Source organism: Pongo pygmaeus, chromosome 14, assembly GCF_028885625.2.
Source record: "Pongo pygmaeus isolate AG05252 chromosome 14, NHGRI_mPonPyg2-v2.0_pri, whole genome shotgun sequence".
NCBI classification, from domain to species: domain Eukaryota; kingdom Metazoa; phylum Chordata; class Mammalia; order Primates; family Hominidae; genus Pongo; species Pongo pygmaeus.
In genome coordinates, this window is record NC_072387.2 from 65,988,649 (window position 1) to 65,999,623 (window position 10,975).

Below are 10,975 nucleotides of genomic sequence, written 5' to 3' on the forward strand. Positions count from 1 at the left end.
TAAGAAAGAGAAAAGTGTTGAATGGAACCTTCATAAAAGAATCTATGGGTGTGGTCAGTGAGCACAGGAAACCCCAATAAGGATGAGAATAGGCAAGTAAGCGTGGAGCATCCTGTGGTGCCAGGGAGAAAGGAGCAGCCCAAAACCAAACAAAACCAAAAGCTGCAGTGATGGGAGGTTGACAAAAGGACACAGAAGCCAACTAAAGGAGCTCCCGGTGGCCAAAGGTGGAAACTTTGAGTGACAAAGTAACTCACTAAATAATAAGTAATTGAATATTTAAGTTAAATATTTAACAAAATAATTAGTTCAATTATTAAATCATTCATCCCCTGAAGTATGGGATTATAAACCAAAGTATACAATAGACGTCCATGAGTCCATGCTGATATAAATGAATGATTAAATAAATAAACACATGGGGAAGAATAGGCAAATCCTCCACCCAGGAGAACTCCAGATAATTTAGGTAGCTATTCCCCTGCAAGGAGATAAAGTATAACTTCCCTTTTTTAAAGTATAGGCTACAGGTAGTGACTTCCAAACAATACAGTAGAGAAAGAGTTGGGAAAATCACTTGATGGTGGAGAAACCTAATCAACACTGCCCCAGCCAGGTGACCAGGACTAATAGCAGCAGTGACAAGCCCTGCTGATGGTGCCTAGTCTAGACAGGATGGGATGGGAACGACACTTTCCCTCTGCAATCTTCCTTACAAAAACATATAATTCCAGTCAGATCAGACGAACTTCAGGAGAGGACATCCTAAAATACATCTGACCAGTATTCAAAGTGTCAAGGTCAACAAAAACAAGGCCAGTGTGAGAAACTGTGGCAGCCAAGGGGAACCATGACTCATTGTAATGTGGTACCCTGGATGGGGTCTTGGGACAGAAAAGGTAAGTTACGACAAAACATAGCAAAACCTAATCTCAACGAAAAACACAAACCAGAAAAATAATTAGCCGGGCATGGTGGCTTGCCCCTGTGGTCCCAGCTACTCGGGAGGTTGAGCGGGCAGGATCTCTTGAGCTCGGGAGTTCCAAACAAGCCTGGGCACATAGCGAAACCTCATCTCTCCAAAAAATACAAAAATTTTCCCGATGTGGTGGCGCGCACCTGTAGTCCAGCTACTGCGGAGGCTGAGACAGGAGAATCACTTGAACTCATTCTCCTGTCTCAGCCTCCCAAGTAGCCGCAGTGAGCCGAGAACGCGCCACTGCACTCCAGCCTGGGCTACAGAGCGAGAACCCGTCTCTCTAAAAAACAAGAAGGCAAACCAACCAACTAACCCACTGTGGGTTCCCCTCCAGTGTCCTGGTGTCTTTCCTGCTGTCTTCCTCCGCCCGTGTGTGCACCCACAGCAATAAAAGACGGTGGTGTGTGTCTCACAACGCATCTCCAGCCCCATCGCCGTCTCTCTCTGAGCTCGACTCGTTTTACGAAAGGCCGTTTGACAACCTCACCGGGCAACTCAAAAGCTCCTTCAACCCGATGTGCGCAAGCCAAGCTCCGCGTCTTCCCATTCAGAGCAGGTTCTTGGTCCACCTCTGTCTGAATGAACGGGCGGGCTACCAAGGCCGCAGTCTCTTCTCCAAGGGCTCTCCACACTGCGTCTCGCTTTCTCTTGTAAATTTCTCTCCCACCAGGGAACTTTCTCCTCCTCTACCTCCCTCAGTCTCAGTCTAATAGGACCCTGCGCCCATCCCCGAGGGCTGCAATAGCCTTCTTGCCTCTCCCTTATTCTGTGGACCCTGGGTTGGCTCTCCTTCACAGCCAGGCCTGTCGTTTTTGAAATGTGAACCCACTGCAGGACACCGTTCCATGATTTTCTGCTGCCTTGGAACAAGACCAGCTCCTGCGCGGCCCCTGCCTCCACCTCGCACCACCTCTGGGCTTGGCCCTGGCCTCCCGTCAGTTCCCAGAACGTGCCGGACTCCCTTCCAGTCCGGGCCTCGGCACACTTTCTTCACTCCCCTGCCTCTCCCAACCCGGTTCAGGTCGACTCATTTCAAATTTTATGTATTCCACTTTTCAGCCCAAATTTCCCGCCTTTGGATGCTTTCCTTGACCTCGCTCAGATGTAATCTAATCAAATCTTCCCATTAGCCACTTTCAGGGCACCACACCTCCCTTTTGCTGGCACTTAAAGGTCGCTCTGCATTTTTTTCCTCAATGATTAGATTAATCAATCAACCACTGACTTCTAGAAATGGCGGCATCTCAGCAGGGCCCCATTTGACTGGCAGGGGACTGGCCCAATGCACCTCGCAAGCCCAGCCAGGCCCGCCCCAGAGGGCCCCCCTCTGACGACGCCCTTCCCTTACGTGATTGCCTTGCTGCCATATGAGAGGGACCGCGCTCGGCCTCCAGCAGTCGGCTCTCTGCTGGGCTGGGAGCCAGAACCAGCTGCGCGCTCCTGCCTGCCTGCCTGCCTGCCTGCCTGGCTGCCTGGCTGACTGCGGGAGGACGACCTCAGAGCTACAACGGTGAACCTGTGGACACCTCCAGCTCTTCGGGCCTCTCTTCGTCGAAGAGTCTCCCAATTTTCTGATCTCCGGAGCCAGCTGTAGGAAGATCAGCTGTGTGTCTGGGTGACCCTAAGGGTTTGATAGATCTTGGATGGGTGCAGTTGGGGATGGAATCCTCATTCCCCTAGAAAGGCCACGGCCTTCCCCCTGCCTTGTCACCACTCTTTTCCCGAAATCTGTTCTCTGTTCCCACCTTTCTTCCCACTTCCCCTAAGGAGGAATCATTCCTCCAGGAAGCCTACTTTAGTCTCCCCTCTCCCAGTTTTGCCTGTAGGAACTGGGATAAATTAAACCGCCTCTAGGCCAAGCCCTGCTGGCTACTAGCTTCCCCCACACCCTTTATGGTATGGAAGTCCGCCACAACCGCAACCCCCACCCCAATCCCTACCTTCATACCAGTCCTCTTGGGTGGCCCCGTGGGCTCGGTTGGTGCCCAGGCAGCCAAGTACTCGGAGGCCTGTGGGAATCGGAGGCCCTGGAGGAGGGTGTGTGGTAGGGGTCTGCATCAATGCCTGGCGCTTGGGAAATGAGGCTGTGGTTTTACCCTGCTGATGTGTTTTTCTCCCCACCCCCTCCCGCAGATTGCTCATGGAGGAACCATGGCGTTCGATGCAATTTCGCTCCACGGCCACTAACCAAGGTACGTCAAACGCCTGCCACTCTCTTTTTCATTTTTTCTGGATTTTTACTTTACCTTTGGTATTGACTTATAGAACTTCAAGAGGCAAATGTGGCGTGCTATGAAATGCAGCAGCTCCTGCTCCTTCTCAATCTCCCACACCTTTAGGAACAGCATCTCCATCTGTGCAGCCAATTCTTTAGCATTCCCTCTCATTCTTTAAATAACATGCATACACTACTGCTATTTCTTTTCCCATTTAGAGTTTAGTGATGGCCTTCCCTCTAGAGTAGAGGAATATTTAGCTGTAGTTTAAACATTGCCACCCCCACCACCAATCACCCAAGCACCATGCCACACACTCCCCAGGACACACACCCTCTGTCCCTCCCCCAGTGCCTGGGAGCGGGGAGAATATTAAGAGGATTACTTTCCTCTTCCTGCATAACTTGAATTTTCCAGGACTTAATACTTACCTTGGGTGATTATGGGCTTACTTATCACTAGTTCCTTCTCTAATTCTTCCCCAATTGGTTAAATTCAAACTTAATCAAGCATTCTCTGTTTCACCTTCTCATAGCCTGCCTCAACCTGGGCTGCTTGCTATAAGTCTGCTCCCAGCTTCCACGTCGTCTGGGAAATTCCTTTCCCTCTTTTGAATTGTATCCCGTTTCCCAAATCTGGTGTTTTTTTTCTTTTTCTGTTTTATTTTTCTTGTTTTACCATTTCTCTGTAGTGGCGCAAGTCCTCATACTACATCTTGATCTATAATAAACCAGTACTTCCACCTTGTTCTTTTCTGGAGGAATTGGAATTTTACGGCTATTGCCACATTGTTCTCCAAAACATTTCCTTTCATACACTGAGTGTCCTAAATCTTTCAATCTTGTCTAGTTTGATAGATGCATAACAATAAAGCATCCATTGAAAGGAAATTATTTAAGATCTTGCTGGTCTGAAACATCTTTATTCAACCCTCCCTGATTCTTAAGTGAAACTTTGGTTGCATATGAAATTTTAGGTGGGAAATCCATTTCCCTTGAAATTTTGAAGACATTTTCAGTTATGTTCTAGAATTAACTATTGCTTTTGAGATGTCTGATTTTTGAGACATGTGGAATCCTAGCCCTTTCCATGTCATCTTTCCTTTATTTCTGTTTCTCCCGCTCTCTAGAATCTTTTAGAATCTACTCTTCATAGTCAGCACCCTGAAATTTTATGGTGATCTGTCTCAGTGACAATATACCTCTAATTTTCTTATATTTTATCCTTCTTTCCATCATTTTAGATTTTTGCTTTCTTCTCTGGTAGGTCTTCTCAACTTCATTCTCAAGTTTCCATGGAGAGTTTTGTTTCTTCTCTCATAATTTTAACTTCAAAAATCCCTATTTTCTCTGAGTATTTATTTTTAAAAGTATCTTGTAACTGATTGATGGGTAAAATTCCTTCTATCTCTGTCTGCTCACACTCTGCTTCTCTTTTAGCCTCAGGTGGGCCTCCTAGAGAGCCAGGCTGCTCTGTTGCGGACCCTGAAGACTCCGTGGAAGCAGATGGGCCTGCACAGCCAGCCCAACCCGCAAAACCCATTGCTTACTTGACACCCTTCAGATGGCAGCCCCCAGCTCCCACAGAGTCAGCTCGTCCTGCAGAGAGAGGCTGGCGCCCGGGAGGAAGCCAGTGGCCAGGGCGAGGCTGTGGCAGAGGCGGTGGGCCCCGCAGGGACGCTGGCCCGAGACAGGGGGCAGAACGCTTGCTGGGACCAGACTTGCACATCCAACTGGACCACTATGGAGAGCCAGGCCACCAGGGGGAACAGGAAATCACGGAGACGGCAGCCTTCTCTCTTTCTGAAACAGCTCCTGTGCCTGTAACTGTGCAGGAAGGCCCTGGCCTGGAAGTGGCCCAGCCTGAGCTAGGCCTTCAGGAGCCGCCCCCTGCCTCTGGGCCTCAGGCTGTCGCCAGGCAGCCCATGTTGACCCTCTATCCCTGCATCGGGTTTAGGGCTCTGGGTGGCTCAGCTGCTTTACAGATCATTCAAACCCCCTACAGCACCTATGTGCAAGGGGTCCCAGTGTTTGTCACCGACATTGCATACTGACCTCTATCTGTCACCCACATTGTTCCCAGCCTCCCTTTCTTCCACCTGGACTTTCCCCCCAGCCCCAAACACCAGCCCCATTTCTGCTCCACTCCTCACCTCCCATCTCAACCGGAGCCCTGACCTTATCTTGTCAGAATGGAACCTCCAGGCAGTCCTCCTAGGATCCTGACAGTAGTCCATCTGCTTCCAATGCCCCTCTTGTCTCTGCTTTGTACCTTCTGTCAAAGTTACACATGCACGGAGTTCCTCAATGCTTGTTCAAATAAGCTAGCAACTCCCCTAATCTTCTTGTCCTTATATTAAAAGCCAATTAGAGATACTTGGGATGAAAATCAAGGTTGTTGGAATCCAAAGTTATGTTGATGGTTTGCATCACAGAATAGACAGGACTGAGGAACGAATCAGTAAAAACTAGGTGCTTAGGCAAGAGAGAGATGGACAGTGTGAAAGAACAGTCATCCTGAGGACCGGAGGTCATCTAACATGGAGCTCTCCCGAGAGAGCCAGAACATGTGTATGACAGCAATATACAAAGAAATCATGGCCAATGATTTCTCCCAATGGAAGAAGTCTGTGAGTCCTGAGCAGGATACAAGAATAACACCCGTTGAGAGTATGAAGTATGGTGAAGAGAACATCCCAAAAGCTGCCTGAGAGCTGAGGCTTACAAGGAAAGCAGAAGTAGGGTGACCTTAGACTTTGCCTGCCAGCATGGATGACTATGGAAAGCAATGGTGCAATATCCTCAGAGCTTCCAGAGGGAAATCACTCTGAATCTAGTGTTCTATGAGCAATCAAAGAAATCGTTGGGGAGAGAAGGAGGCAGGCAGTTTCCGCTCAAGGGCATGGCCACATGAAGGGAGGAATGGCATCCAGAAAAGGGAGGAAAAGGCAGAATCCTACTCAGACTGGACCTGAAGCCTGAGCTTCCCCTGAACTTAGACTACACAACTTATAACCTGCAAGCGGCTAAACCCCCTTTCTGTACAAGGCGATTGGAATGGAACTGTTATGCACAGTGAAAGTACAAGTCATGTTTTTCAGCCAGGAAAAAGCCAAACCAGACAACCTGGAAGAAGTGGGATGCAATAAGATTCAGTAAGCAAGGAAATTAGGAAACTGTATTATTAAGTCTAGAGAAGTATGATCATGGAGGAAAGATGGATGGCCTAGAATTAAAATTCCAGAAGACTTTGACATAGACATGTGGGTCATGGGAAAATTCAGAAGGAGTTAGAAGTTACTAAAGTTCTTGTCTAGTGCCTGGAGATGATACAGTGGCTGAATAGAAGAGCAATGAAACTCTAGACTCTGACACATTTTTAAGTCTCAATGTAGGTACCCATTGGGAACCACTAAATGAATTGGAATAGAATGTAAAATTTCAAACAGATTGGGGAAAAAGGGGATCAAAGAACATTTGATGAATCAAACAAAAGGTGTTGGGGGGGTTAACAGAAACAAGGAGAGTGCATGACTCACTGAAAATGCTGAATAAGGAATCAGTAATTTGATGGCAGCACCCTTGGCTTCTTCCTGGCTTAATGGGAATATTTTAAATGTTTCACCATTAACCAAGATGTTTGCTGTAAGTTTCTCATAGACTTTTAAGTTGAGGTAGTTCCCATCTTTTCAGAGTTTTATAAAAGCTGTGTTATGAATTTTTGTATTTTGTATTTTATTAAGTAGGCTTTTATTAGCTGATTTTCACTCATTTGTAAATGTCCAAATAAAATAAAGATAACTTTTTACATCAAAGATTTTTTTGTGTATTCAATCGTTTTAAATAAACCTGCAGTTAAGACTTATTTTATACTACAGTTCTTTTACTAAAATTTCACTAATTACGAATATAAAATGTGTTTACTTAAACCAGCAAAAAAAAAGGTAGAAAAATAATGTCTACGGTCTCTGTTCTACATTTGTATTGTATCTTTCCCCATAATCACACAAGTCTATACCAACAAAGATATACATTAAGAGCATCATTTGTGGCTCGATTTTAGAAACACCTGGCATACCATGTGCCAGGGGTCATGCTGAAGTGACTATAGGTTCCAGGCAGGTAACGCAGGTGTGGTCAGGACCAGCAACTCTGTGGAGCCCATGCCTCTCCAAATTAGGAACAGGTGACTTCGTGTTGAAGCATGGCATGGATCACAATGAGCACTGTTCAGTGGGAGCTGCTTCTTGGCTTGCCATTGGGGTCTGTCATCCGTAAGTCAGAAAGCACCCTCTCAATCATCCTACACACATGTGCCACTATCTTCTTGCTGTATATCTGTCTGAAAGTTGCACAGGCTTTAAGTTGTGAAAGTGACGGTCTGCTGATAGTCTGCTTCCAGTATGTTTCTACCACCAAAATGCTTCATTAAGCATTTGTACGTATAGTAAGACAGGGTCTCATTCAGTCACCCAGGCTGGAGTGCAGTGATGGAATCATAGCTCACTGCAGCCTGTACTGCCTGAGCTCAGGTGATCCTCCCACATCGGCCTGCTAAGTAGCTGGGACTACAGGCAGGCACAAAGACCCCTTGGTAATTTCTCTTAGTGTATGTATGTATGTATGTATGTATATATGTATGTATGTATTTATTTATTTATTTATTTTGAAACAGAGTCTCATTCTTTCACCCAGGCTGGAGTCCAGTGGCTTCAGCTCACTGAAACCTCTCCTCCCCTGGTTGAAGTGATTCTCGTGCCTCAGTCTCCCAAGTAGCTGGGACCACAGTCCTGTGCCACCACGCCTGGCTAATTTTGTATTTTTAGTAGAGATGGAGTTTCACCATGTTGGCCAGGCTGGTCTCAAACTCCTGATCTCAAGTCATCTGCCCGCCTTGGCCTCCTAAACTGCTGGAATTGCAAGCATGAGTCAACACACCCAGTCAACTGGGGTTTCATCATGTTGTGCAGGCTGGTCTTGAACTCGTGAGCTCAAGCCATCTGCCCTCCTTGGCCTCCTGAAGCACTGGGATTATAGGTGTGAACCACCGCACCTGGCCTTTTTTGTAAAAATCTTTATGAAATAAATTCTCAAAGTGAGATTCCTACACCAATTGGTATGGCCGTATTTTATTTTATTTATTTACTCTTAATTTAACAGTTAAGTTCCATTAATTTATCTTTTATGTTAAATTAGGATCCAGCGTGTGTTGTTCCCCTCTATGTGTCCATGTGTGTTCATCGTTTAGCTCCCACCTATAAGTGACAGCACTGTGGTAATTGGTTTTCTGTTTCCATGTTAGTTTGTTAAGGATAATGGCCTCCAGCTCCATCTGTGTTCTTGCAAAGGATATGATCTTGTTTTTGTCATGTCTGTGTAGTATTTCATGCTGTGTACATTGATGGGTATTTCAGTTCATTCCGTGTCTTTGCCATTGTGAATAGTGCTGCAATGAACATACCCATGCATGTGTCTTTATAATTGATTTATATCCCTTTGGGTATATACCCAGCAATAAATGTTGGGACACTCTAATTTTTTCCTGTCTCTTGGATGAAAATGTTATCTTATTGTTTTTCGAATTTGAGTTTCCTCCTACTAATAAAGTTCAGTATCTTTTTGTGGATTTATTGGCCACTATTATAATCTTTTTCTGTTAATTTCTAATATATCATTTTTACACAATTTTCTGTTGGATTTGATATATTCTGCTTATCAATTTGTAGGAATTCATGTGAAAAGTGCATAAGTTCTGCAGTTCTGCTCCATCTTCCAATATTCCTCAGGCTTCCTGGGGTTCTCCTGGCTCATCCTCTAAGACCCTGTCCTCATCCCTACAACTTTGCTAAACAAGACCTAGTTCCCTTTACTTCCCCACTTTTGGAAATCCTGCTTCTCCTTTGGAAATCCTGTTGTGTTTGTGGAAGTAGTTGTCTTGGGCCATATGTGGAACCAGCTTCAGTTGTGGGTGCAGGTAGGTGCATCAGCAGATCCTGGACTGGTGAGATCTCAGTGCAGGACAGTCCTTTCGGTAGAACCAGGTGCTTACATGGAAGCAGGACTCCTTTGGGAGTCAGGCTGCTGCTGATCTCCCCACCCTGGAGGAGACGGAATTCTTTTCTGAGTTATGGAGGATATCCTTGGTGCCCTGGAGGGCACTCAGACCACAGCCAAATCAGCCTATGGGTTCCAGTAAGTGATGTAACTTAGAGCCCATGAGGCTTCCTTGTGGGACCCCTCTGCAAGCTGCCTCAGCCTCTTCAAGTTTCACTGCCCACCTCCACCCCCAAGGTGGAGGGCAGACTCCACCTGATCAGACCAGGCTTCAGTGTCCCCACATAGGACCCCCTCTCCTGAGACCTCACCTTAGGGGAATCCAAGCATGGGAAGAAATAAGTGAGCCTGAGGGAGGGGAGGCAAGTCTAGAAACCAGGAAGCTTATTGCAGGCTGCACACCACGTCCCCTGTGTTTCAAAACATTTGCATTTCTCTGCTGACCCTGTGATGCTCCCTAATGCCTGTTCCTATGTTTCTTGGCCATGTGGATATCTATTTTATAAAGTGTCTGTTCAAGTCCTTTGCCTATTTTGCTATCTGCTGGTCTTCTGATTCTTGTGTAATTTTTATTTTTATTTTTCATAGGTCAGATACTTTAAAAAGCAAAGTCAAACTCTCTTATACTGCGTGCTTCAGTCTCAGGCAGGTTTTATGTCATTGTTATGTTCCCAAAACAATGTAGAGTCTTATTTCCAGTATTTTCTTTTTGCTTTTTCTTTTTTTTTGATGGAGTCTCACTCTGTTGCTCAGGCTGGTGTGCAGTGGTACGATCTCAGCTCACTGCAAGCTCCACCTCCCAGGCTCACGCCATTCTCTTGCCTCAGACTCCCAAGTAGCTGGGACTACAGGCACCTGCCACCATGCCTGGCTAACTTTTTCATTTTTAGTAGAGACGGGGTTTCACCATGTTAGCCAGGATGGTCTTGATTTCCTGACCTCATGATCTGCCCACCTTTGCCTCCCAAAGTGCTGTGATTACAGGTGTGAGCTCCCACACCCAGACTGTTTTTCTTTTCTTTACTTTTCTTTTCTTTTTTTTTCTTTTCTTTTCTTATTTCTTTTCTTTTCTTTTTATTTTTTTCTTTTTTTCAGTTGGAGTCTCACTCTGTCACACAGGCTGGAGTGCAAAGGCACATTCTTGGCTCACTGCAACCTCTGCCTCCTGGGTTCAAGTGATTTTCCTTCCTCAGCTTCCCAAGTAGCTGGGATTACAGGCACCCACCAGCACACCGCTAATTTTTGTATTTTTAGTAGAGATGGGGTTTTATCATGTTGGCCAGGCTGGTCTCGAATTCGTGACATCAAGAGATTAACCAAACTCAGCCTCCCAAAGTGCTGGGTTTACAGGCATGAGCCACTGTGCCGGGCCTCCAGTATTTTCAGGTCTTATATGAATGGTATTCTACTATATATATCCTTTTGTCATGGTATCTTTTGGGTGTCACTTATCTGGCTGGAAACCTCTGTGGCTGATGGCAACTTTGTCCAAATTCTTGTCCTGTGTGCAGGAAGAATAAGGTACACAGAAAAGTGGAGGGTGAGCAAGATGAAGAGGAACTTTTCTGAGTGTTAGAACAGCTCAGAGGAGATCTGCAGTGGGTAGATCCTCTCTGTAGGCAGGCCATCCCATTGAGTGTTAAGGGCTCAGCAGAGAGGAGGTCTGGAGTGGGTGGCTCTTCTCTGATGGTAGGTCATCCCAGTGAGTGTTCAGCTCTCAGCAGAGA

General features: G+C 46.1%; 1 protein-coding gene across 1 annotated transcript; it reads left to right on the plus strand.

Moving 5' to 3' along the window:
* The first annotated feature begins 3,119 nt into the window (after positions 1–3,119).
* Positions 3,120–5,248, plus strand: LOC129011900 (proline-rich protein 20E-like). Its single transcript, XM_054447283.2, has 2 exons — positions 3,120–3,171; positions 4,635–5,248. The coding sequence occupies exons 1-2, from the start codon at positions 3,120–3,122 to the stop codon at positions 5,246–5,248; spliced, it is 666 nt and encodes a 221-aa protein (XP_054303258.2).
* Positions 5,249–10,975: the final 5,727 nt, after the last annotated feature.